General features: G+C 40.5%; 1 protein-coding gene across 1 annotated transcript in view; it reads right to left on the reverse strand.

The window, feature by feature from the left end:
* Nucleotides 1–6340: 6340 nt before the first annotated feature.
* Nucleotides 6341–27131, reverse strand: part of LOC148526854 (desmoglein-2-like) — a 51933-nt gene continuing 31142 nt past the window's right edge. Inside the window, exons 7-15 of the mRNA XM_088469579.1 lie at nt 26775–26912; nt 25792–25977; nt 24207–24544; nt 22161–22303; nt 21700–21927; nt 18402–18632; nt 17690–17814; nt 14049–14387; nt 6341–9808 (exon numbers count right to left, since the gene is read on the reverse strand). Coding sequence (XP_088325705.1) covers nt 8786–9808; nt 14049–14387; nt 17690–17814; nt 18402–18632; nt 21700–21927; nt 22161–22303; nt 24207–24544; nt 25792–25977; nt 26775–26912 — 2751 coding nt within the window. The 3' untranslated portion in view covers nt 6341–8785. The remainder of the gene's footprint in view (nt 9809–14048; nt 14388–17689; nt 17815–18401; nt 18633–21699; nt 21928–22160; nt 22304–24206; nt 24545–25791; nt 25978–26774; nt 26913–27131) is intronic.

Consider the following 27131-nt stretch of genomic DNA (forward strand, 5'->3'; position numbering starts at 1 on the left):
CTTGCCAGGGCCCCCCTTCCCCCACTACCTTATTCCTACAAAAAAAATTTGCCCAAAATATATCAAACCTGCCCTCTTATGTGCGTCCAGCTAACCCCACCTTATGTGTGTCCAGACAGCCCTTATGATCATCCAGCAAGACCCCCTTTATGTGCATCCAGCCAGGCCCCTCTTGTGTACATACATCCAGTCCCCCGTATGTGTGTGGCCAGCCAGCCCCCCTCATGTGTCCAGCCAGCCCCCCTTCTGTTTGTGTCCTGTGTCCAGCCAGGCCCCCCTTATTTGTCCAGCCAGGCCCCATTCTGTGTCCAGCCAGGCCCCCCTTCTGTGTGTTTCCAGCCAGGCCCCCATTCTGTGTGTGTCCAGCCAGGCCCCCCCTTCTGTGTGTGTCCAGCCAGGCCCCCCCTTCTGTGTGTGTCCAGCCAGGCCCCCCCTTCTGTGTGTGTCCAGCCAGGCCCCCCAATCTGTGTGTGTCCAGCCAGGCCCCCCAATCTGTGTGTGTCCAGCCAGGCCCCCCAATCTGTGTGTTTCCAGCCAGGCCCCCCCTTCTGTGTGTGTCCAGCCAGGCCCCCCCTTCTGTGTGTGTCCAGCCAGGCCCCCCCTTCTGTGTGTGTCCAGCCAGGCCCCCCCTTCTGTGTGTGTCCAGCCAGGCCCCCCCTTCTGTGTGTGTCCAGCCAGGCCCCCCCTTCTGTGTGTGTCCAGCCAGGCCCCCCCTTCTGTGTGTGTCCAGCCAGGCCCCCCCTTCTGTGTGTGTCCAGCCAGGCCCCCCCTTCTGTGTGTGTCCAGCCAGGCCCCCCCTTCTGTGTGTGTCCAGCCAGGCCCCCCCTTCTGTGTGTGTCCAGCCAGGCCCCCCCCTTCTGTGTGTGTCCAGCCAGGCCCCCCCTTCTGTGTGTGTCCAGCCAGGCCCCCCCTTCTGTGTGTGTCCAGCCAGGCCCCCCCTTCTGTGTCCGTCCAGCCAGGCCCCCCCTTCTGTGTCCAGCCAGGCCCCCTCTCCTCCGCTTTCACTAGCACAGCACATTTAACTTACCGTCTGCTGCTGTGCTGTCTCAGTGTCTTCTCTGCTGAGTCCCGGCCCCTGAATACTGATGCGCCTGCACGTGTTCCCGGGCAGCAGGAGCAAGACTGAGAGCCGCAGCGGGTCCTAGCGCCCACCAGCTCAACTTAATATGAGAGAGACAGCAGCAGCGCTGCTGCTGCTTCTCTCCGTGAAAAAAAAATAAAAATGCTAGAAATGACGGGTGAGTGGAGCGGGCCCTGCCCTTTCTGCCAGGTGTCCGGGCCCGGGACTCCAGTCCCGGCAGTCCCCCCCCTGATGGCGGCCCTGGCGGTGCACATGGGCCCCTGGGTCCAGGGGGGCCCACACCGCACACTATGCACCAATAGTTAGGTATACTTACCTTTTCGCAGATTCTGGTGTCCTACTCTGCAGCGATGGACCGGCGCTGCAGAGCAGCAAAAAAAAAAAAAAAATCACAGGAAAAATGGCTGCGGCATGCACAGTAGATGCTGGCATGAAGCCAGAATCTACTGCGCCGGCAGAGAGAAGGAGGCCCAAATGGTGCTGCACAAGACCCCCTCCTCTCTTAAAACACCACTGCCTCAGCCCCCCAGTGTGTATGTGGCGACTGCTCAGAGGAGCAGTCACCGGGGAAATCAAAGTCGCAATGTTCCGTACATTGCTCGTCTGATATATCAATGACCTATATAATAAAAATCAATATTAATGTTATGTTTCAAATATAATATATATATATATAAATCAGTGAAGATGGTAGTGAGCGACAATAGTGCCACTGCCTATACACTGTATACAATAAAAAAAAAGTGGTGTATATAAAATTAGTATATAAAGTGTCTAGTGCATATGTGCAAAATATCTATGAAATAGATAGTATTCAGTACAATTTTGTTATTAAAAACTTAATTTTATAATGGATTTGCACTATTTTTAACAATTAAGATAAAAAACATTTCATTCACATAAAAAGCAGACATATAAATACAAAAATACAACAAATGCAATTAAAAAAATAGGCCATGTAGGACAGCATAAATATGATATAACGATTTTTAAAAACTAGTACTCCATAAAAGTAAAAATAAATAGATCAAGGGGATGAAGTCTAATTATTGACAGAACGCGTTGGACCTTGCTATACCTCTATGAATTTGGGTTTGAACACCCTATCAAGATAAGCATATGATTTACCTTTTCAATCTATTTATTTTTACTTTTATGGAGTACTAGTTTTTAAAAATCATTATATCATATTTATGCTGTCCTACCTGGCCTATTTTTTATTGCATTTATTGTATTTATATGTCTGCTTTTTATGTGAATTAAATGTTTATCTTAATTTTATAATGGATTTGCACTATCACTATTTTTAACAATTACGTATTTAATAACAAAATTGTATTGAATACTATCTATCTATTTCCTATTTATTTTGCACATATGCACTAGACACTTTATATACTAATTTTATATACACCCCTTTTTTATTGTATACAGTGTATAGGCACAATTGTCGCTCACCTACCATCTTCACAGATTCATGTGTTTTATGTGGTAATTAGCCAATACCAACTCACTGTGGTCAGAGCAGACAGACACTTATAACACAATAAGAAAGTGCAAAACACTACATATATAATAAGGAAGCCTTGTCAAAACCAGTCGCCGAGTCCATTCACACCACACACACACACATATACATATACATATATATATATATATATATATATATATATATATATATATATATATTTTTTTTTTTAGATAAAATTGTGTGGGATAACCTGCAAATAGTTGTCCTTTCCTCAATTCAAGCATTTAAAAAAAAAAAAAAAAACACAAAATCGCTCAGAAATATTGTGCATTTTTTTTTTTGTAAGTTAAGTGATTGTGGGGTTGATTTACTAAGCCTTGGATGGAGATAAAGTACCAGACAACCAGCTCCTGTCATTTTTCAAACCTGTGACACGGCAGATTGGCTGGTACTTTCTGTCTCCATACAAGGCTTAGTAAATAGACCCCTAAATCATCTGTGTGCAGTCCTGGATATCCTTACTCTAAATGAATCGGGTACTAATTAAATCACTTGTGCAGAAAAATGGATATCCTTAAAACCTGGATTGGTTGCTATGGGAAACGCCTCCCCTTGAAACAAGCAGTTTAGTAAAATATACCCCTAAATGTTAATTGCCTTGCCTCTACTAACAATATGCATAACTTTTGTAGTAATACTGATCACACAAGCAGTGGTCACTATTTCCTAGTAAACAATACAATGAACGTTTTTTGATTTTAACTTTATTTACTTTCCACAAAAATATACAATGGTGCAAAACCAGTGCAAAAATTTTAAAATGAACACTCAAATTTACAATGCAGCCATTTTCTCATACTTTGTATTGAAAGCAAAGATTAAAGTTATTAAAAAGGCTTATTCATAAACACCAAGCACAAAATTCTAGTAAAACATTGTTAAGCAATGTATATTTAAAAAAAAAAAAAAAATCATAAAGTACAGTACTACATTTTAATGCAAGACAAGTTTGCAAATCAATGTATCAAAATATTTCTAGTGGTCTTAACTAATGTGGGTCATACATCTATTGCCAGATTCCCTGTTCTGCTGATTAGGGCCATATTCAATTTGAGGCGAAAAGTTATCGGCGATAATCGCCAACATCGTAATTTTTGCCATATTCAATTTCAAAGACAAAAGTCTTTGTAAAAGAACGGGGATAAGTTTTCTCCACTGCATAGGTGTGAAAAAAAAGTGCAGAATTGGGGTTTAGGGGTGCAGAATAAAGAAAAATAGCCTGCAGCCTTTGGAATGTCCCCTTAAAGTAATCTGTATAAACCATTTTTTGAAATCTTCCTCTGGACACCCCAAAAAAGGTACTTTCATTTTGGGGGTGAAAAAAAATGAATGTTGTGGAACAAACTTTAAAACTATCGAAATAGCCTCAGGGGGAAGGGGGTTCCCCATGTATGCGGCAGGTGTTTTCTAGAATGCGGGTTGTTGCAGCAGGTGCATTTTTGAAGAATTTTTAAAAGTCACTGTTGGGACTTAAAAATATGCTTGCACCCATTTTCATGAACCCCAAATTTGATGGGACTATTTTTTTTTTTTTGGAAAAAATAACGCTAAATGCTATTCTTCACCAGTTCTTCAAAGCCGCATTTATGCACCTGCCGCGGCTGTTTAAAAACCCAATTACCTTCAGCAGGCCAAACCGGGGGTACCCATAGTGATCCCCATGTCAAACCATCTTCTAGGGGGTGACAGGCTGATTTTCCCAAAAGTGACAGGACTTTGATACTTACCTTTCCTCTGGGTCCCGTTTTCGCTGATCCCTAATTGAATACGGGGATAAGCGGGCTCACGCCCGCTACTTTATCCCAGGAAAAAACGGCGATGATGGCACAAAGTCTGACCTTGGACTTTTCGCCTCAAAATTGAATATGGCCCTTAGTCTGGGAAATTCAACATGTCAAAAACAAAAAAACACAACTCGCAGATTTATTTTCAGGTTGGAATTGGGGAATGGAGATTGTCCAACATATTGGATGGATCTCTCTAGCATTGGCAGAATGAGGGAATTGCCCCAATACTCAACATCATTTCCTAAACAAATGAAAAACAAAAGTACCGTGCATATCAGACAAGGCTGACATATGCATAGTCAAAGCTACTGTACAAGACTTAATTTATAAAAAAAAAAAAGGGTGTTGATGGGCATATCCAAATTGGCGCAAAGTTTTGTCTGCAAAAACAATCCGTGGATCTAGTGACCAATTTTGGATTACCACGAGTATGCTCGCTCCTGCTACCTGCAGTATCCTATCTAAAAAGAAAATATTGCTGGGTTTTTTTGCGGGCAAAATCCAGTGGGAAGGGAATTTTTTTTTTTTAACTGAGCCTGCGGACGGCTGCAGATGCCATGTGCGAGGAGCAGGTGCAGAGTTAGCAGCAGTAGTGTAGGTCGTGTGCGGGAAGCTGGTGCAGTGTAGGTAGTGTGTGCGGGGAGCGGATGCAGGGTTAGCGTCTGATGCATAGGCATCTTTATAATGGGTGCAAGGTGTGCAGTGCACACGGGCCCCTGGGTCCAGGGGGGCCCACACGGTACCCATAGGTAATTATATACTTACCTCTCCGCAAATTCCCGAAGTGCTGCTCCACAGCGCCAGATCAGCGCTGCAGAGTAGCAAACACTCACTGGGAATGTGCAAAAAAGATGTCCCCCGGGAAAGTAGGTGCGGGCGCCATTTTCCCGGAGACCTGAGCATGCGCAGTAGATTCTAGCATGAAGCCAGAATCTACAGCGCTTAGTGCCGCTGAGCCGCCGACAGAGAGGAGGGGGCCCAAACGGAGGCTGCACATGGGCCCCCTCTATTAAAACGCCCCTGGTCGGATGTGTAGTGAAGGTAGCGTGTGTGGTGATTGGGTGCAGGGTTAGTGGTGGTAGAGTAGTTTAGGTAGTGTGTGCAGGAATCGGGTGCAGGGTAGTGTAGTATGTGCGGGGATCGGGTGCAGGGTTAGGATTAGTACCTGTCCTGTGCCCGGCCGGTCCATGGAAGCGGACTGTGAGGGAAGAGGGAGGAAACTTCCAATTGCCTAGTCATAAGTGGGGTGTCAAAATAATTATAGAGCAAGTGGCAACAATTTTGCCTTAAAATATGGACTTTAGGAAAAACTGAACGTTCTCTGGGATGTGCTCAAACCCTCTACCCCCCCCCCCTATACACACAAAAACAAAAAACCTAGCACCCAATTGTATACCAGAAATCTCGCACCTGCGGGAAAAAAAACCCATGTGCAAGATTTTTAGTAAACTCGCACCTAATTGAATATGCCACTAAGAGTCTCTAAACTTCTAAAGCTCAGGATTAAACAAATCAACTCATGACGAATGGCATTTAAAATAGTGTTATTCGTATATGGCCTTTGCAAAGACTTATTACAATCACATAAACAGGAGTGAAAAATCTACCGTAAAAAAATACTAGTTGCCAGTCCCGTTTACTGCAATTCTAAACTTTCACTCTGGGTCACTGGGATGTCAGAGTTAATCTGTTAAACATTTCCACTGCAAAACAGTAAATTTTAAATGCTCTTCAAAAAAAAAAAAAAAAAACACCCCACAAACCAAAACATGCCTCCCAATGATAAAGCACTTACGGAACCAGTGATTCTATTAAGCTAGTAAAACAATTAAAATAAAGTCTTATTTTTTTTATAAAATTCACCATTTAAAATAAGTATAAAAACATTCATACAATCCGCATTAGTTATTTTTAGTTCAATACACTAAATGCCAAATCGTATCCAGTGATTAACAGGTCTCAATTTTATATGTACATTATATACAAAAAGCAGTTGCAAACAGGTTACATTAGGAATATTTTTTTAAAAAAAGCATTGCTAAGGCGATACAAGAGCAATAAAGTACCATAGGTATCTGACATCAAATAACTATACCACTGAATCTATTTACAGTACATACCAGAAAAAAAGAAAAAATTCTCTATAAACAGTTATTGTTTTGTTACGGGAGTTTACAGCCAACACCACAGTGGCACACAAATGGCAATCCCTATACTGAGCCATTTAACAAATTTTATGCTATTTAGATACATATGGTTTGCCAAAATTTGATGGTTTGGTGGTTGGTTGAACACCTGGATGGCTAAGGGGAATCAGACTTCATGGTCAGCGAATAGTGTATCGATAATGAGGCTCAACTCCCAAGGAATTTCAAATTACCCAAAGCCCTTAGTGGTAAATACAAATGACCAAATTAGTATCTTTCAACAAGTGGCCAGTGTTGGGCATGTTATACTTTCAAAATGTAATAGTTCATATGATCTTCATAGCGCAGCCCTCTGTAAGGTTTACATTTACCAAATGTCTAAAGCTGGGCACACACAGTAAGATATATAATTCGTACAGCCAACAAGCGATATATAATTGCTAAGTGCATTGGACTGTGAATGACATCGTTCAGACATATCGGCGGTACACAAACATATCATGCTAGCTTACCGAAATATCGGTACATTTGCCTGTGTGTATGTACGACCTGCTAACTAACCCATAGGCCGGCTGCAGGAACCACAGACACTGTATTGACTACCGATCCCGGTGGCCAGGCATGTCCAATCTCGGATTGGTAGGTGTGTATGCACAATTCGTAAGTGCTGAACACTTGCCAAATCGTTGGACCGGTTGGCCTGGCAGGCGGGCGGCCGTTCCATCATTCTGGTGTGTACCCAGCATAACACTGGGAGTTGTGATCAGGTGTAATAGTAGATTAATAAAAGAACAAGTCACAATAAAACCCTTAAAAATATTTAAATTATAATATCTGAAAATCCGGTGACAACAAAAATAACAAACATTGTTGAATGGTGATGGCTATCTTACAGTAAACCATATATTCAACATAGAAAGTGTATGCAAGAGCTCTCTAGCAATAACATTTTGCATATGTTTCATATATGTGCACTGTAAACAAACATTAACCTACAACCTATTTAGGGAAAAAAGTCGGTTAACGGTTTCCCCAGATAGGTTTTTAGTTTAGTATGCAAACAGTCAAAGGTGGATATTAAATGCTACATTCTGCAGTGGCCAAACATGTTGTTTTCATTATGTGTTAGATTTTTTTTTAAACCAGGAAACTTTGCATAATGTTACAGTTTATTCACATATTTTACCTATATTCTTAAAAAATATTTAGTATTAAAGGAAAATCATCTTATGTCAGTAATTTAAATTTTGCAGCAAAATGATAAAAAAAATATTTATTTTGAATTAAAACATTTTTGTAGGACGAATGGTATTTCATAAGGATAAGATAAGCCTGTATTAAGCTTGAAGAGGTTGGGTTTAGTTGACTAGTACTGGAGACAGGCTGTGGAGCCAACATACTTTGTATGGGACTGGTTGTGCCTGGCTGAACAGTCTATATAAGCTGGTTCTTGTTGGTATTAGGGCCTCTTTGTTCTGCAAGATTACCATTATCCCACCCCTTTTTTGTGCTTGTTCTTTCCTTTTCTTTGTTGTTGTTGTGAATGGTTGATCCCGTGCGGGAGGAATAAAACATCAAATCAGCGATCAGTTACTTGTTAGAGTGCACTCTCCTTCACAGCTATGATTTTAGAGTGATATCATCACAAACCTTTCACAAGGGTCCACAATGATTTAAGAGGGCTTGGATGCCTTGTATTGATTGGTAAAGACACCTGGGACTAATGCCCCAATGTATGTACTGTCTATCTATTCTCTGCTGCCATATGTTTTAACAGCTGACTTTTTCCACCAAGTTATATATTATATTTTATTTACTGTTATTGATTTAGTAGTATAAGTGAACACTAAAAAAACAGTCCTCAACCATTAGCGGGTTTAGGAGTACTATATAACAAAAAAAAAATAAAAAAATAATTGGGGGTTCCCAGATTGGACCTATTCATCTGAAGATTTTGTAGCACCTAGAATAATTGTGTTTGATAAGCACGGGATAGCCCCTTCATCAGAATTAATGTAACCACCAATGCAGTCAGATTAGGGTTAAGTACAGATAAAACTTTCTTAACTATTGCAACTTTGTGTAAAATTGGTATACATGTCCTGTGACGTAAAGGTTTCCTGAAAGAACAAACTTTTATTTGTAGTCTCAAAAATAGAAAACAGGGTTTGCCAGGAGCTAAAAACCCTCTTAATTCTTAAAATAAAATTTTACAATTAACCTATATTTTGTGAGTAGATTAAGAGCGTGTGTATTGTACAGTGCTGTATTTTGTCACTCTGTTTGTTGATTTCCCTACATTGTTACTTGAAGGTTGGAGTTCTTCTACCAAATAGCCACCCTGATTATAATGGGTATGTCCCTGCATTCCACTATCCAAGATTGAGATACTCTCGTTTACTATGTTTTGCCCACCTGATCGCTCTGTAGGAATGACAACATTCCCATTAATCGCAGATATAGGAGTATAATGCCTCTCTGTCACCAATACATTCTGTCCCATGGAATAGTCAGAAACTGCTACGGAGGCCTTTACATTAGAGCTGGGTCCAAGACGGCGCTCTGTTACCATTACGTATTGTGATTCAAGAGGCTCGCCAATACCCACCAAGCTAGATAATCCTTTATCAGACTTGAGAACTCTTTCCGTTACCATAACATTTTCACCATCAGAAATGTCAATCATGTTATGCAAGGTAGTGGCAGGACGAATAACCCTCTCTGTCACTAGCACATTTTGCTGACGCACTGGCTCAAGAATTACAGTAGGGCCTGTAGTGTATGACTTCTCGGTCACAAGAACATTACCACGCATGATGGGTTCTTGTACATACCTAGAAGATACAAACGATTCTTCAGCAACCACATTCTCCACAGGTACAGATTCAAGTTCTAACCTTTCAGTTTGGAATTCAGATGAATAGGCATTTTCCATACTGTAGCTATGTTCTTCAACAGGTTCTTCATTCTGAGTTATACCAATATATGAAACGGCTTCTGAATCTAGAGCACCTTGTCTGAGTTCGTCATAGGAATTATACTTAGATATTTGCACATCATTTACATTAGTAACCTGACAAATGTCTGCTAAGGCTTTGAACTTAATTCCTAGGTCATCCAAGTAGTTTTCTTCAAATTCACTTTCAATTAAGCTACAGCAGCCAACTGATCCAGCAATTGAGCCAGTTCCTTCCTTTGAATAAATAAGAATGCAATCTTTTGCTGCTTGGGCCAGGTCTTCATCGGCACATGCATTCACTTTCTGCAAAAGGGAAAAATAGAATGGTCATTAACAGGTATTGTTAACTTGAAAGAAGTTCAATCACAACACACAAATGTAGCATCAAATTGTCTTTTAACTCTGATTCTGTTCCCATGCCATATAAATTTCTCCATGTGCAATGTTAAAATTCATCACACTGATAAATACCATGGCTATAAAGCTTGGTTTACTATTAAAATACTCTAATTGTATGAGGTCCCTGTGAGAACCACGGTTCACTCTGAATGACAGATGCAGGCTATAAGCAATATAAATCAATTTTAAATCCTTAAAATCAGCAACTTCTTTGGTCTGAGTGGAGGTAACTGTCAGTCACAGTTTTTTGCTATTAAGCTGCCAGTTTCTTCTGCAATCGATTGTATGTTACCCGTGCTTACACTTCTATTGTGACACTGTGCTACCAGTAATAAAATAAAGTGTAGTATAAAACAGTAAGACTTTAACGTATGGCAAAGGATTTTTTTTTAAAATCACTTTACCATTTAGAAATAAGAACACTTATTACAGTATTAATACTTTATTGCTGATGCAATGGGGAGGTCATGGACTGAATCTGGTGTTTATTTCAACTTCTACTCTGCACAGTTTTAACGACCATCTATGATCCTTCACAGAAAGTCACTCCATAATCATCATCTACTGAACAGATTCTAAAATCATGAACTGTGAGTGAAATAATAAAAGTTCTTATTAAAAGAGAAATATACCCTAAAAGCAAGTAGTACAAATTATTTCTATATGTATGGGAAACTCACAATATACTCTGAACATGGGTAAAATAATTTTTTCTCCCACATTTTTTGTTTCCAGCAGAAATAGGGGGAGATTTATCAAATCTTTGAGAGAGATAAAGTGGAGAAGTGGCCCATAGCACCCAGCATTTTACTGGCTGTGCTAAATAAATTCTAGTTAGAAGCTGATTGGTCGCTATGAGCAGGGGCAGAACTATGGGAGACAATGGAGGCTCCTGCCGCCGGGCTCCAGCTCTGAAGGGGCACCTCCTCCATTGTCCACAACACATTCACTCCACTTAGGGCTGAAACTATGTATCCGGAGTGTACAGTCACGGCCGCCAAATACGTGGCAGCCCTTCCTGGCACCCGAGAAGCCACCATACACTAGTGGAGAGCTCCATGTCAGACCATCAGCTGCTGCCTTCGTCTATATATAGGCTGTCTGCATGAATTGCTACATTACAGTGTCAATGGCTGTGATGGGGGCAGGGCCAGATTATAAGGGGGGATGACAGGGGTGGTCGTCCTGGGGCCCCCAAACATAGGGGGCCCCCATACACTGTTCCCGACCACATCCTCTTTATGAATTTTTTTTTTCACTGAGCAGCCTGTCGCCAGGACTCCGTGCCAGTTCCCGCTGGGCTGGTGCCTTTAGTGGACGGCGGCCGCTCAGCCCATCACTTACTGACCCCCTCCCCGGACATCCGTTGCCGCGATCGGAACTTTAAGCTCCGATCGGGCAGCTAGCACAGAAAAAAAATAGCAGATGGGGGAGCTGCCGCAGCAAGGCTGCCAGCGTCCACCGGTGAGCTCTGTGAGCCCCCTCTCTCCCTCTATACTCAGCTACCTCATACATTATGACATATATCATATATGAAACACACACATATATATATATATTTACTCCATTCTTACAAATTCCTGGCACTCACTCCTGATGAGATGTTTCATGCACTGGTGCCCTCCTAGGAGCAATACCAACTGGCAGCACTCAGCGTCTTCTTAGAAAAGTTATAATTTTATCTCCGACATTTCGGGTTTCTGTCTGTTATCAAGGATATCTTTTCTATGAAGACAATGAGTGCCGCCAATTGGTACACACACAGATAATAATAGATATATATATTATCTCAACTTCTATTGATAGGGGCCCCCACACATTTGTTGCCCAGGGGCCCCCGCAGACCTTAATCTGGCCCTGGATGGGGGACACCAAATTATAACTTGCTTCCCAGCGTCAGGGATGAACTAACGCCACTGGCTATGAGCAACTACTCAACTTTCTCTTTTTCCACGTACTCTCTCCAAGCTTTGATATATCTCCCCCAAAGTAACAATGAATCAGCTTCTGTCATTTTTGTTTATCGCTATCCAAGGTTTGATACATCTCCAAATTTGATTAATCTCCCTGAACGAATTCCCACCGAGCTGTACTATGAAGATGTTAGTACCCTATGAGTTGAGGGAAGAGTGATTTAAGGAAAATCAATGATATTTCGGTTTAATATCCTGGATTTAATATCATGGCCCCTCTATAATCTCTTATGAATATGCTAATCTCACCAGGCTAATAAAAGATCTTACACCAGTGCCCAGTGAGTGAAATGGATCTACTGTATACCAGCAATTGTTTTAATTGGTAATGTGTGTACGACTAGTCCAATGGCGTACGTTCATCCCAGAGGCATGTTATCATTTGGTGCCGTCCCAACCCCCAGCCTCCCGAATGTGTGACTATATATTTCTATTAGGCCCATCTGCGAAAGTAAATTTGCAGGATATCCCCCAAAAACACAATTTTTCAGGAGATATCTGCAGATTTATAGAATCCCCTGAAAGTATCTACATTCCGGAGACTGGCCTGTGTAGCTAATACTATTCGCAAAATGGCATTAGCTGCTGCTGCCTATGGTCTACAGATCACAAAAAGTACCAGGAGAGGGATCCCTAGCATCCCTCCCTGGCACTTTCCACTCAGACCACTCATGCACAGTAGCGCTGAAGAAGTGAAGGGTTAGCATGAGGGTTGTGTCTAGATCCCCTTCAGTTACAGTGCCTGGAACACATGCAAAGTGGGTGAGTACCGGATGTCGGCAGTCTGGATCCCAGCGTTCAGAATCCTGTCTCCAGCATCCCGTCACTTGTTGTTCGGTATGCTAACCCTCCCTCTTTAGTGCCTAACCTTAACCTCTCCCTCTCTAGTGCCTGAACCTAACCTCCCCCTCCCTGCATTCTAAACCTAACCCTCTCTGCTTAGTGCCTAACCCTAACCCTCCCCCTAGCATTGGCATCCAGTCTGCCGGGATGGCGAACGCATCTCCATGCAAAGGTATACAGCTCTCCCATCATATACCAGAGACACAAGATAAGGGATAACATTGCAACATTGTCTATTATAAAGATGGGGACTGCACTGAGGAATGTAATGTATGTTTGTTTGAAGCATGACCTCAGCTACAGCCATGGGGTCAGGGCCGGACTATAGGGAGGGCGACAAGCCCACACTGTCCCCGGCACAATCAGCAGGAATTTTTTTTTCAATCTAAACAGAGATGCGGCCCGCGATTAAGCCCCGCCCCCTGCATTTTGCTCCACCCCCTTATTCTGCTGCTGGCCTGCTGCCACTAAAGTAAGCAGCACTGAGGGATGAAGAGGAAGAGGGAAACTCCCCCCTTAGAAATCCTGCATTTGCCACTGGAGGAGGTGCCCCTTCAGTGCTGGCGCCCCGTGGCAGATGCCTCCATTGTCTCCCATAGTTCTGTCCCTGCTACCAGACATTAATACAAATAATGCTGCTGTCTATTTTGCAATTAGCATACAAATACTAGGCTGCTTTATTTTTATACTGTAATTCAGAGTTGATAAAGAACATGCCCCCTTCCTAATCTGTCTGCACATATAACATTTGTCCTGCAATGCAAGATTGTTTTGCCAAGGTGCAATATTGCACTTTTGTAATATTTATAGATGTGGTCTGGTAACTGCAAGAACAAAGATCCCCACAAGTGCCCTCTACTGGCTTGATATGCTGAAATGATGCATTGGGACACATGGATCACATCCCACAAGAGGAGCAAAAAAGAAAACAAACAAGTCAAACATGTAGTTTTGTTATAGCAAAATGCAATACTTTTAATTTGGTCATGGTTATTTTTTAATATCTATATTAAAAACAAGGACATCTCATACATGGCTATAAATGCCTATTGCTGACACACAGAGCAGAGGTTTTCAGTTTTAGACAAAATCAGATACCAGCAACTGTCAATCACAATTCTAAAGCCAGTGCTAGAGATGTATATTTTGCCCACATTTGAAATGAATCAATGAACAGAATTGAAAAAAAAAAAAAAAAAAAAGGTTATTTATAGTGTAATTAAATAGTTATTAGTTTTTCAGTTTTATAACACATTTGCACATAGGAGGTAACAGAATTAATGCACTTTAAAAATAAAAAAAAATAAAAAAAACTGTGTAGTACTTACATCATAGAAATAGCCTTTCAGGAACCCTTCATTCAGAGCACCCTGACTCCCAGAAGCACCAAAAGAGACCTGAGCTCCAGATCCTGCCCCTGCCCCTTGGCCACCGATAGCTCTCATGCCACCTCCAGCACCAGCTCCAGCTGCAATTTCTGCTGCAGTCAACAGCCCCCCATGTTCTTCATATCGTCTATCTACCATCATGCTGGAGTGATACATTCCCTTGGAGTAATCATACCCTTCCATGCCATACGCGTCTCCTTTTATCATTCCGGCCCCAGCCCCAGCCCCAGCCCCAGCTCCAGCAAAACCTATTGCTCCAATTGTATGTGGAAGTACAGCCTGCAATAAAAAATAAAAAAAATGACCAGCAAAATTAATAAATGTAAATTGTATAAATAAAAGTATGTTGCAAATCAGGGAAAAGGGAAGAGGGGCCACTGCACTAATAAACAATTGATCAATATACCCTGATTCAATCTTACCAATTCAAACTGGCTAAGCAGGGGTGCTGCCACAGACCATATAGAAAACAACATGTGTGTGAAGATCAGAAGAAAAAAAATGATTGTCCTATGGTGGCGCACAAATAGAAATATTAAAAAAAAAATGTAACCTTTATTTATACAATTCATTTAATACCTTCTTCAGTGAAATATTAAAACAAATAGAAGGATTCAGAAATGGTGAAAACAAAGTTAGAAAAGTGATACACTAAAAATCACGCTGACACTATGTGCTACAGTCTTATTATAGTTTATTGTATAATATTATAAGTATCTATGGCTCTCATAGTTGATCCATGTGTGAGTAATTTCCAATACCATTAAAGGGCAGTACATTGGTAATATATGAACATAAACGGATAAATAAATTAATCCCATTGTCACTTGTTTGCGATTATTTACAGTACAGTTATACAGAATCAATGTGTCCTGTGTATGATTCAATTCAAACGATATAAAAAGAGCAACTGTACACAATATACTCGAGCAGTCATCTAAATATTACTATTTAGTATAGTATACTTTAGTAATCTAAATATTATACCCGGTTATGGTTATTGTTTGTATATCACAATCAATCTACCCTTCGTATATATTGTATATTTTTTCTCTTTTCTTTGGGCGTTTATAACATAGTCACCCTTAAGTATGTAAGTCACCTCAGTATGTTATTACATCCTTATAAGCAGTAAACTCTAGACTTCCCTGCAACATTTACTGCTTATAAGGATGTAATAAAATACTGATATATACATATTCATACCCTCATATTTTCTGATAGTAGGTACCTTAAGGGTGATTATGTTATAAGCACCTAAAGAAATAAGATATTTGTAGGGACTTGCAGTAAAGTGAGGTCCCTTGATGGGGGCTGCAAGCTTAAACACATTGATCAATTCATGAACCAAAACCTCACTGATCACAATTATTGTTAGTTCTTATGGCGAGTGCAGAGCCCACGTGATTTCTATTCAAACAATGTAGACACATACCATGTTGCACCCCAAATCTAGGTATGGTAAGTGCCGTGGATTAGCGATTATGATATATATATTATAATATAATACAGTGTGTGTGGGACCTGCAGAGAAACAGGGTCCCGTGTTGTGTGCTGTAGTCTTAAATGCATTGATCAATCCATGAACCAAAACCCCCCCCTTTTTTTTTTTTATGTATTATGGTGAGCAATTTAACAATGGCGAGAGTCTATCTATCTATATATACACACACATATATGGCAGCATCCAATTGGGGGCTGAGTACAGTGCAGTCTTGGGAAGGACAATTCCACCTTGCTAGCAAATGCTACATCATGCAGGACACTATTTTGCTGATTTGTAAAGCTGCATACACACAACGATTTTGTTACCAATGATTTTATGAACAATTTTCTGTCAAATTATCTGTCAGATTTTTTTTTTTAAAAGTGTAATGAATGATTTTTTGAACTACAAACGATTTTTGTAACTTCCATTAATGAAAATCATTCAGTTGGTCAGTCAGAATGAACTACAAACGGGAACGCGCATGAACGCTAATCGTTTATTGTTATAACTCAGAAACTGAACAATTTTTTTAACGATTGAACGACGTCGTTATAGTTAAATCGTTCAAAAAATCTTTACGTTTGTATGCACCTTAAGTCATAACAATGCGTACAAAAATACTGTAAAATTTCTTTGCACCAATATTTTTACACACAGTGACCTAAGTAAGCAGTCTGGTGAAATACTTGAATTTATAAACTTAGATGTATGTATTTGCTACCATTAAAAGTTGTGTTTTTATATATTATCTTGCCATTGTGCGCCCCCTTGTGTGCTTATACTTCTAGATAATCTGAAGCCGAATGGAAAGAGGTTTTAAAGGGGAGCTGCCACCTTATTACCGATACTCCTCCTAGGATAAACAAATAAATATTTGAGATCTTTGGTCACATTGCACTGGACTTTTCTGAACACAATTAAAATATGCCTGTTTGGAGCACTAGAATGTAATATTAAGAAATTCTTACTTATCAATTAAAACAAATTAAAAATCATGGCCTATATAATCTGAACAGTGGAGTTACGCTTATTAAAATTGTGAGTTAGATATATTATACACACACTTTAGTAAAATTTACCCCTAAAGGTTGTCCCTGGTGCTGCCGATTTTTTGCTTTTTTATCCCTTTCCTCTTCCTCCATCTTCCCCCACGTTTGTCCATATCTCTCAAGAGCACTTGATTTTATTATATCATTTATCCTTAACAATACCTTTTCCTTTTCTTCTATAAGGTTATACATTTTTCTTTGCAAATAAAAGGATGATATTATTGGTTGATATCTTTGTTTTCATGTAATAAGTAAATATGGGTATTAACAGAAGTGTTGGGAGCCTGTAGATGTGTGTTACGCTGGATCTCTCAGGAAGTAACACTAGTGGGAGGGTCAGAGCTCATAACAGCTTCTATTATATGTCATAATGATGACATCATTGGTATCACTCTTCAAGATAGATATATACATTTGTGGCTTTCCCACAGTTTGTGTCGCCGCAGAAGATGAAACTTCCAGGGTAAACTCCTACACAGAACCTCTGTTGTAACCAGTTATTCTTGTATTTATTAAGCCCCACTGAATAAATTATACTAGCTTAAAGACAAGGAGGGGAAATGGATCAAACCTTGAAGACATATAAAGTGGAGAGGAAGTTTGCCATAGCAACCAACTAGCTTTTATAATTGATCTAGCACAGGTTGCTTTAGACAACTTCTCTATCTCTCTCTTGAAGGTTTGATGCATCTTCTCCAAGATCTCATACATTTATAGAATGCAAATCAGGAGGGTCCTGGCACTAAGGGGGTTGTGAACAAGGGTGGAGGGCATATCCATGTCCCATTGTGAATACCGAGGCCCGGCTTAAATGGGTGATGGTAAAGCGTGTGTGTGTGTCCACCACTCTTTCAGCACTCCTGACATTGAGATCTAGGCAGATTGGCGTGAAGACTTCAGCTGCATTTGCATGTATTCAGCCAATGTACTTCTAAAAGTGCATCAACTGGTGTCAGATAACTGCAAGAATTGAAAACAATGAAACAAACTAAAAATTGTTGTTATCTTTAATCTGTTTTATTTTATTAGTTAAAGCTACTCACAGTATCTTCAGGTGAAGCTCCTTCATTGTTGTGTATTAGAATGGACTCCTCAGGACCATCTGGTACAGCTAGAAATCCTTTCCCTCCTGAGCCACAATAGCACAAAAGCAGCAAAAGGGGGACCACTGTGTAAATAAAATAATAATAAACAATAAAATATTACACACATTAAATGACTCATTTTCGATTATGCTTGACACACGCAAAAAAGAATAAAATAATCCTAGAAGTATTCTGCAAATTATAGTTCGATCAAGGAAGGATAGTCTACATATAGACAATAGGAGGTTTATCAATATAGGTGGAAAAGTGGCCTTATGCAGTAACAAGCAGCCAGCAATCCACTTTGAACAGTCTAGAACAATTTAGACTAAGCCATTGCTGGATTGGTTTTCATGCTTTAATGAAATCATGAGCTGTTTTTTGTAATGCTTTCAAAGAATCTTTAAAAAGGTCAAACTTTACTTTTAAATTTAATTAACATTAATTTGGATTTTTCACTTGAAAATTAAAATCAAAAAATGATCACAGGATTATTTCTGCCTGATTTTTTATTCAATTATTTCACATAACAATTTTGAACAATGTTTTAAAATGTATAAAAATATGTCCCAATAACTTTTCGGCCTGTGTCACCAACTTCTCTTATGCCACCACTGCACCATTGTCAGTCACATTTGCATTTCACAAATCTCTTCCACTGTATACTCACATAGTAAGAGTAAACAAGCAAGAATCATCAGTCCAACTGCACCACCTCCAAGCCCTATAGACGTGCCAGCCAGCCTCGAAGAGCAGCCATCAGTGCCACTTGGACAATTGCAAATGCTTAACTTTAGGATCTGTTTTTCTGGGCAGCTCATTCCTTTATTGTCCGTTATTAGAATTTGAATTTGATGTATCCCTTCCCAAATTTTCTTTGGTATTAGTTGTGCACTTACACCTAGGATAAAAATATAAGTAAATGTCAGGCTATATACAAATATAGAATACAGAGTGAGTGAGAGAGTGAGTGTGCGTGTTGTATCACTGCAGAGGCGCATGTTGCCCTCATTTGTGGTGTCAAGGTGTTGTTGTTGTACTGTATTGCTGATTTTAATGGACATGCACATGGATTGGCCCAACAGTATGACATTAGTTGCTGGAGAATCAATGTTTTGCTGTTTCACTTGGTGCAAATGCTCCATTAAAAATCTTCTACTCCACAGACCTGTATTATATCGTAGAAGTAAAGCGCATATTATATTTAATATATTTGTGTTACATAAATGAAGATAACATTTACTGGCAAAGAGCTATTTAAAGACCACCTTGGCCTGGCGAGAGATGGCTATGCCCGCAATGTATTCTATTTACTTACTAGGCAGTGTTATGTTTCTATTCCGCCAGTCCTCTCCTACATGTCCACAATTGTCACAGGTCTAGAACTTTGACTGTGCACAGGGGCAGCAGTGACAGCAATTAACATACAAAATTGGCTGTTTAGCAAACTAACCACCAGACTTACCAGAGCCTTTCCAAGATTTGGAAGGGAGGAAAGGTTTTATATTACCTTAACCACTTGCCTGGTGTTGTCACATGTGATGTGATGGAGGCCAGGTGAGCATTTCCTGTTTCTGTCAAATCCCATGCGACTGCAGGCTCTCCTTCTCTCTAGTAGTCTCCTGTATCCTGTAAGAGGAAATGGTTTCCTCTTCCGGAAGGGGCTGGGATGTGACATCGGTGGTCTCTGATCACCAACATCACATGCTCTTTGTGCACCCCAGAATGCCTTGCGATCGGCATTCTGGAGTGGTAGTTCTAGAGTCCGGCCACTAAGCTTGTAAGCTTAGTTCTTCAGAGTAATTGGAGGGGAACTTTTGTTCCCCACTGATCACCGATCTCTGTACACACAGAGTAGTGCGATCATCAGCCCCTCTGCTACATGCTCCACTGCATAGGGATCTATGGCTACTGGGATGGGGGTGAATAATGTTACATAAGCAGGTCTGCAAGACATACCACAGGGTTTGCTGCACATCCCCCTATTAGGAGGTTATTTTTTACTAAAATTGTTTTTAATATGATTTTAAGTAGATGTTATTTGCCGAATTTTAATAGTATACGTAATTAGGCTATTTCTAAAGTATTTTTTTTAATAAAAAAAAAAAAAAAAAAGACCAAAATCAAGTGGATACGTTTTGAATTACTGCTACTTATGGAGGTCCTTATTAAAATATAAATGGAGTTCAAGTGTCTTAAAAAAAAGAAAAAGAGCCAAAACAAATCAGAGTGACTCGAACATAATTTATATTTTAGTCATAGACCAAGCATTTTTCATTGATCCAAATCTCCCCCATTTGAAATAATACGCATTATGGAGAATTGAGTACTGGTCTCAGCATACTTTACAAATGTCCTGATTACCAGACTGTGAAAAGGGTGGAGGTTACACAAAAGAGTGGAGCTCGGCAGGGGCATTTTAAGAGAGGAGGGGGCCCGTGTGCAGCCTCCATTTGGGCCCCCTCCTCTCTGACGGCGGCTCAGCGGCACTGAGCATTGTAGATTCTGGCTTCAATCTACAGTGCATGCGCGGGTCTCCAGAAAAATGGCGCCCACGCCTACTTTCCCGGGGACATTTTTTTTTGCACCGCCGCCATTTTCCCAATGAGGGTTTGCTGCTCTACAGCGCCGGTCTGGCGCTGCAGAGCAGAACTTTGGGAATCAGCGGAGAGTTAAGTATAATTACCTATGGGTGCAGGGTGTGCGGTGTGGGCCCCCCTGGACCCAGGGGCCCGTGTGCCCCACACACCCTGCACCCATTATAGACACGCCCCTGGGGCATCATTAATTTCTACAAAAGCAGGTGAAAATTAACATTTTCACCTGTAATTGTAGAAATTAAGTTTTCGGGCCATTCATCAAGAAGGTAAAGGAGGAGATATCTCCTGCTTACCGTCCTCTCGTGGAATGGCCCGCTGTCCCCATACACTAGTATCACAGATATCACCTGCTTACCTTTCTTTCCCCCAGAATGGCCCGCTGTCCCCATACACTAGTATGGGGCAAGAATTCATCAAGCTCCGAAAATATTATATTTTTGGAGCTTGACTGCGGGAGCATTCGCCATCTTCAGATGGCGTTTGCTCCCACTCACTGCGAGCAACCTGTTCCTTTCCTATGGGAAGGAGGTCTGAGTTGCAAAGAGGGATCCTTTCGAATCCCTCCGTCCCTGTCCGGCTCCTTCCACTGGACGTCGGGGCTCTTGTGTGCATGCGTGACCTGTAGGTACCGAAAGGACCAGTAAACAGATTCACTACTCTGCAATGAGCAGTGATACTTCGGGGAGACAGCGGATTTTCGGTTCAGCTGTCTCCGCACCAGAGCAATGATGAATTGGTCTGGCGTGATAAAATTTTAATGAATAGATCCCACAGTCATTTTGGCAGCAGTTTTGCATACTGAATTTTCACTACCAGTACTAGGCTTTAAGGGTTGGAATGAACCTAACGGTTATCAGCATTGGGCTGGGTTGTTTTTTTTTTTTTTTTTAAGGGGTGGGGTGCACTTTTTTTTTGTTTTTTGAAGAAGGCTGCAAAGTTTTTGCATCAGTTTTGCACCATTTGAGAACCAGAAAGCAAATTCCGTGGTTTTGAGTTCAAAACCGCTGGTGATCAGTGACCAATTCCCAGAAGTTGTAAATGCTGCAAGTGTCTAAATATTAGGAGGTGTGGTTTCAGTGTTCAAAGAGCAGATATATGCCCCCCCCCCCGCCACCCTAATTTACACATATGTAGTTCTGTGCAAGAAACATGTATTCCCCAACGGATATTACTGCATTTCAGGTTAGTGGCAAGTATACAAGATCTTCAGAAATCTACTAACAACGTAATTTTAGTGTGGCCTTAACGATGCAAGAATTTTTTTTTTAAAAATCACTCATTACTTCATACCTGAGCAAACAAAAAACAAAACCCCCACCTTAGGAGTGTTAAAAAGTTTAAAAAAAAAAAGAAAAAAAAAAATCTTACTATCAGTTTTTCCAATTGACCAGAGTTTGGCATTGCCGGGAGGCTCATCTATCACGGCAAACTTGAGGGGGGCGCCATTTGGAAAGGAATCACGATCCATCGCTGTCAAGTTGATGAACGGTGAATTGTCACAAACAGTTTGATTTGCATTTACTAACACTGGACAATTGTCATTCACATCTTCGACCTCAATAGCTATGGTTCCAGTGGCAGTTTTTCCCGGGAGATCTAAAAGGCAAAGCTTTATCAGAAAAAGGTGATGTCTTCAGATAGACAAAGCTCTCTTACTTGTGTGGCTAGGATTATGTTTGCAGTACTAGAACTAGAATGGCAACTAAACTAGAAGACAAATAGTAAGCAAAGGGGAGTAATAATCCTTATCAAGTCCTTACAATATTGTTTGGAATTAAAAATTTATGCAAAAAACAAAAAAAGCTCCCAAACCCCCCAAAATTACTTACCTTCACTAATCGCCAGTATTTTAGCTATATAGGTGCCATTAACTAAGAATGTAGACTCTCGGTCAGGCATTTTTATAAGTTTAATTTCAGCTGTAGTTGGATCAATTGTAAACCAATTATCTGGATCATATTCTTTTGCATACCTGTAGCAGGACAAAATAGGACTATGATAAATTACATGTCTTTGAGTACTCTTCGTTCATGATCAATTTTTAAACAGTCTTAGAATTTACAGTTCATTGTAAAAAGGTATTTTTTCTAAGGTATAAGTATTCAATAGCATTGCTAACCAGCATTTCTCTGACAGAGTTTCTATTTATATAGAGTGTGTACAAGTACAACCCCTGAAAGAGAGGCTCTTCATGTTGGCAGTACCTACTGCTGGCTTTGGTTTGTTTTATCCCCTGTAACCTGGGGCAAAGAAAGGCTCTGTTTCACCATGGGTAACACCAGCTTGGCATCCCCACCTACTACCTCTCTCATTGCACCATTCCTCCATATATCTCTCCTTCTCCCCTCCCTCCATATCTAGATCTATTCCTTTTATTGTGACAGACTTCTGCTACATTTTATCAAATATTGAAGGGAGATAAAGTACCAACCAATCAGCTTCTAACTGTCATTTTACAGACTGTGCTAGAAGCCGATTGGTTGTTGCTTTAGCTCTCTGTACCATATCTCTCTCCAAGATTTGATATATCTCCCCCTTAATCTCAGAGCACGGGGTTGTGGGAGCTGTCTGACATCTCCTATCACTCAGACAGGAAAATGATTAGCCAATAACATTCTACCTCCATCCGCTCGACGCCCCTGCTGGCATCCAGCGCCCAACCTTCTGGCTGATACACTTATTGATAGTAATCAAATGTTTTATTTGCATTTTTGTCCATTGTAATCAGGCAATATGGTAAAAGGGTTGGCTCATTATTAGGTCTGCATGCAAATGCATTAGTGTGCAGTCATTTTCTGACCACACTAACAGACCCCTATATCACTGGCCAGGTGGTACATGTTCCTGTTGCTTGGCGTTCTGACCACGTGACAACATTGGCTTGTGTTTGCCCTTATTAGGCAGTCTGACAAATATGGTGTCGCCGGTCACATGCTGCGAGCAGTCCAAGTCTCTGAGGTCATTCTAGTCAAAAATCAATTGAGCAAAACAGATATGCAATGCCCAATATTGGCAAGTAGAGGAAACACGCTGTTAGGAGCTGAACGTTGAGCCACTGATACACTGTGTTTGATAGTGTTGTACAGCTAATAGTATCAGCACTGAACATCGAAAAAAAGCTCAGACATTATCACAGTGCTGAGCGCCCTATATTACGATTGATAGCAATGCTGGGAAACCATTCCACTCACTACTTAAAGGCAGACACTTGATCAGCTGTAATTACAAGGTCAGAGTGACTACAGCAGTTTCACCAGACATCTATATGCAATTCACTGTAGTGGATGTTGCGAGACTATGAAGTCTTTTGGGGAGTGTATAAACACTTTTGGAGGCCACTCCCAAGGGAATGATCCTTTGCTTCCCCTTTATCACACAGTTTGTCCCCACAAGGATGGCAATTTATTTGGGTTTATAACCATTATTAGATTCACACTGATGTTTTCACGAATAGTAACACTGTAGTTAATCTGATGAAATTTCACATTTGTTATGTATTTGTATAGATTTTTATGCTAAGTTAGTGATTAAGTGGGTGTAATATTAAAAGTTATAGTTTACTATAGTAACGGACTCCTGAATATTTTTTAACCATCCAGTAGCGCAGTCTCTTTGCTTTCTATTCTTGTGTACCTGTTTTAAAGAGACAGCTGCTTAGATATTGTGTCAGCTATTAACCAATTACCATAACACATTTGTAGCGTCATTGGCTCATAGTTGGTTGATTAACAATTAAAAGTCATCGACTCGAGTCAAATAAAAAAAAAATAATAATAAAAAGGATGACGACATTTGATAATGTAGCCATGTTCTTGTACAATGTGAATATATCATCCATATTTATTCTCCCATAGTAAAAAAACAGGCCAACTTACTTGACGTGCTCTGCAACTTTCCCAGTGTCTGCATCAAATGCTTGGTATGATCCAATCACTCTATTTATCACGGTTTTCCCCTCACTAACAGCAAGTATCTTCCTCCTTGGCTTAAACACAGGACCCTCGCGAACATTCTTCACCATCACTTTGATCGGAACAGGTTTTCCGCCTCCTCCTGAACCTCCCCCTGCAGCTCCTCCACCACCACCACCACCACCACCACCACCGCCTGCGCCTCCTCCAGCAATCAAATACTTGACTGAGCTGTGATATTCTGCTCGGTTTGATACGATCACGCTCAGTACTACGCTTTGCAGCACTTCATAGTCTGCTTCCTGAAAAAAATGTAAAAAAATTATTTTACATGGAGCTCATCGTACATTGGATGCAACTTTACTAAATGTCAGTGATATGTACTGCAATGCCAATATTACTCAGGGAGAAGTCTGTGCCCTAAATATGAACTCGCATTATATTACTATTTCAGTGTAAAATCCCAGTATAACTGGGAATAGTAACGAAGGATACATTCTGTAAAACAAAACATGTTCATTCACGCATTCAACAAATAATTCATGCAAAAGTTGGTAAGCTACCATCCTTCATAACACAGCATTGGTGAATTTCTGGATGTTAAAACATCAAAATTGCATAAACCAACAGGAAAATAAAGCCGCTCACATTATGTTTCCTTGTTCAATTAAAATCACACTTTCAGTAGGAAAGTTATAAGGATCTATTGCTTTTGGAACGGCTGTCCAGGAAAACAGCGGGCCTGATTCAGCACGGACGCAAATGCATTTGCAACAGCTTACGGATCGCAGTTGCTAAAGCCTGCTAAAGCACAGACATAAAGACGCCCACTGCAGCCTTCTCATATCCATGCAATGTCACACTCCTGCGTAAACATCGGTACAATCATCGCACATCGAGCAGTCATGCAGCATCTATGACAGGCCTGACTAGCAGCAATAACTGCAGCTCTCCCCACAAGCAGAGAGTGCTCATGCTGTGAATGCAATCGCTATGGTTTCATTATGCACGCCCATGAGCCGGCCTGGAAACGGTCAGACACGCCTGCATTACCTTAAGATTACCTCCCCCAAACGCTGACCATGACACTTTGCAAATGGATCCTTTGCGTGAACATAATCACAATGCAATCGCCGTGTGCACAGTGCGACTTCCACGCATGCGCAATGGCAAATAATCACTCGAACTGCGTAAACATTTGCATCAAGTCCGCTGCTGATTAAGGCCCAGCGAGACCAACAGGAGCCACCTTGTTACAAGGCCTACATTAGTCAGCACGGATAGGATTAAGCTTACACGACAACTTGAAAACAAAACACACAAAAAAATAGTTTTAGTAGACTGAGAGGCTGAAGGAAGTGATGGATGAAGTTTGTTTGGGTCAGTATACCCGTGAAACCATAATGCAGGTATTCTAAGGAAAGAGGACACATTTCCAGGAGATCAGAAGGTATTTTAGGAGTGCAGGGTGAAACCACAAAAATATAAAAATAAAAAATAAATCAAAGTAATTGAGTGTTTAACCCCAAATGTAATCAGTTCATATTACCTTCACCAACATTAGCACGCCTTCATTAGTTTGCGTATCCGTTATGATCTCAAAGTAGTGGTCTTCATTGCCTGACACTATAGTAAAGTTAGCCAGCCAGTTATCTGTGAACTCCTCGTCGTCGTCAAATGCTTTCATGCGTAATATTTCAACATTGGCAATATTTTCTTCAACGCTTCCTTCATACTGCAATAGGATTTAGGATACAGTTAAAAGCAAATGCGAAAATCCTTTACATTGGGCCAGTTTTAATGATTGCTTTTATTTTTTTATAAGAATTAGTTGTGGGTTCCCCATTGTGTTAAATAATTTAAACTCAATGCCAGAGGCAGAAACTTGGTGCCTTTCAATGACGGACATGGTCTGGTATCTCCACCTGGGGAGTCACAAATGCCCAATTTGTACCTAAGCAAAATATTTATATTAAGTTATATAAATGCTCAATGGAAAATGGTGTTGAGAAGCGTTAAAAATCAAAAATAATTAAACACTAAACCGCCTCTTTTTATTTAAAAAAAACAAAAAAACAATTACTCTGAAAAGTATTTGCAGAAATGCTTTAAGTTTCTTCTTGCTGAGCACAGAGTCCATATTGAAGTGATGCTTTGTATATGCCATTAAGCGTTTATAAAGTTTATAAAATGTGGGTACTAGGTGGTACTGTTGTTCTGTCAAGGTAACATGGTTATCTTCAGTATAAGTGACTTGGAAGCAAATTTATAAATGCAAATATAAAGAGAAGAACCTGACCAACCATATTGTGTCGAATAAATTCACATTTTTCTATGAGACCACAGACATTTCAGATGTAACGGACTGAAGTGAAAGGCGAGGAAATGGGTGGAGAAATGGGTGGAGTGTGTTCTTTAAGAAATTAAGACTTCATATTATTGTGCACCATACTTTGTCAGAGCTATTCTATGAGTGCGCTCAGAATGTGTGAATAGAAAATGATACCAGCTATACGTTTTTTTTTATTATACCTGCTCTTTTTCAAGACGCGGAATGTTGTCATTTACATCCTTCACTTTTACTTTAAGATTAGCAGTTCCAGACAAGCCTCCATTTGGGTCTCCTCCTCGGTCACTCACTTGAACAATCAGATCATAGGTACTTTTTTGCTAAACAAATAAAAAACAAAACAAAAAAAAAAAACACACATTAAATTTGTTTATTAATTAACAACATTTAGTTATATGAGCCAGCCTATTCTGTTGCACTTTACAATTGGCAATAAAACCGTAATAAAACAAGGCTCGGTTATAACATACAGAGAGAGGTAAGAGGGCCCTGCTCACCCAGCTTACAATCTGTAGGAGAACAGTCCCATGGTTCCATTA

Source organism: Taudactylus pleione, unplaced genomic scaffold (assembly GCF_031769625.1).
Source record: "Taudactylus pleione unplaced genomic scaffold, aTauple2 ptg000093l, whole genome shotgun sequence".
NCBI lineage: Eukaryota > Metazoa > Chordata > Amphibia > Anura > Myobatrachidae > Taudactylus > Taudactylus pleione.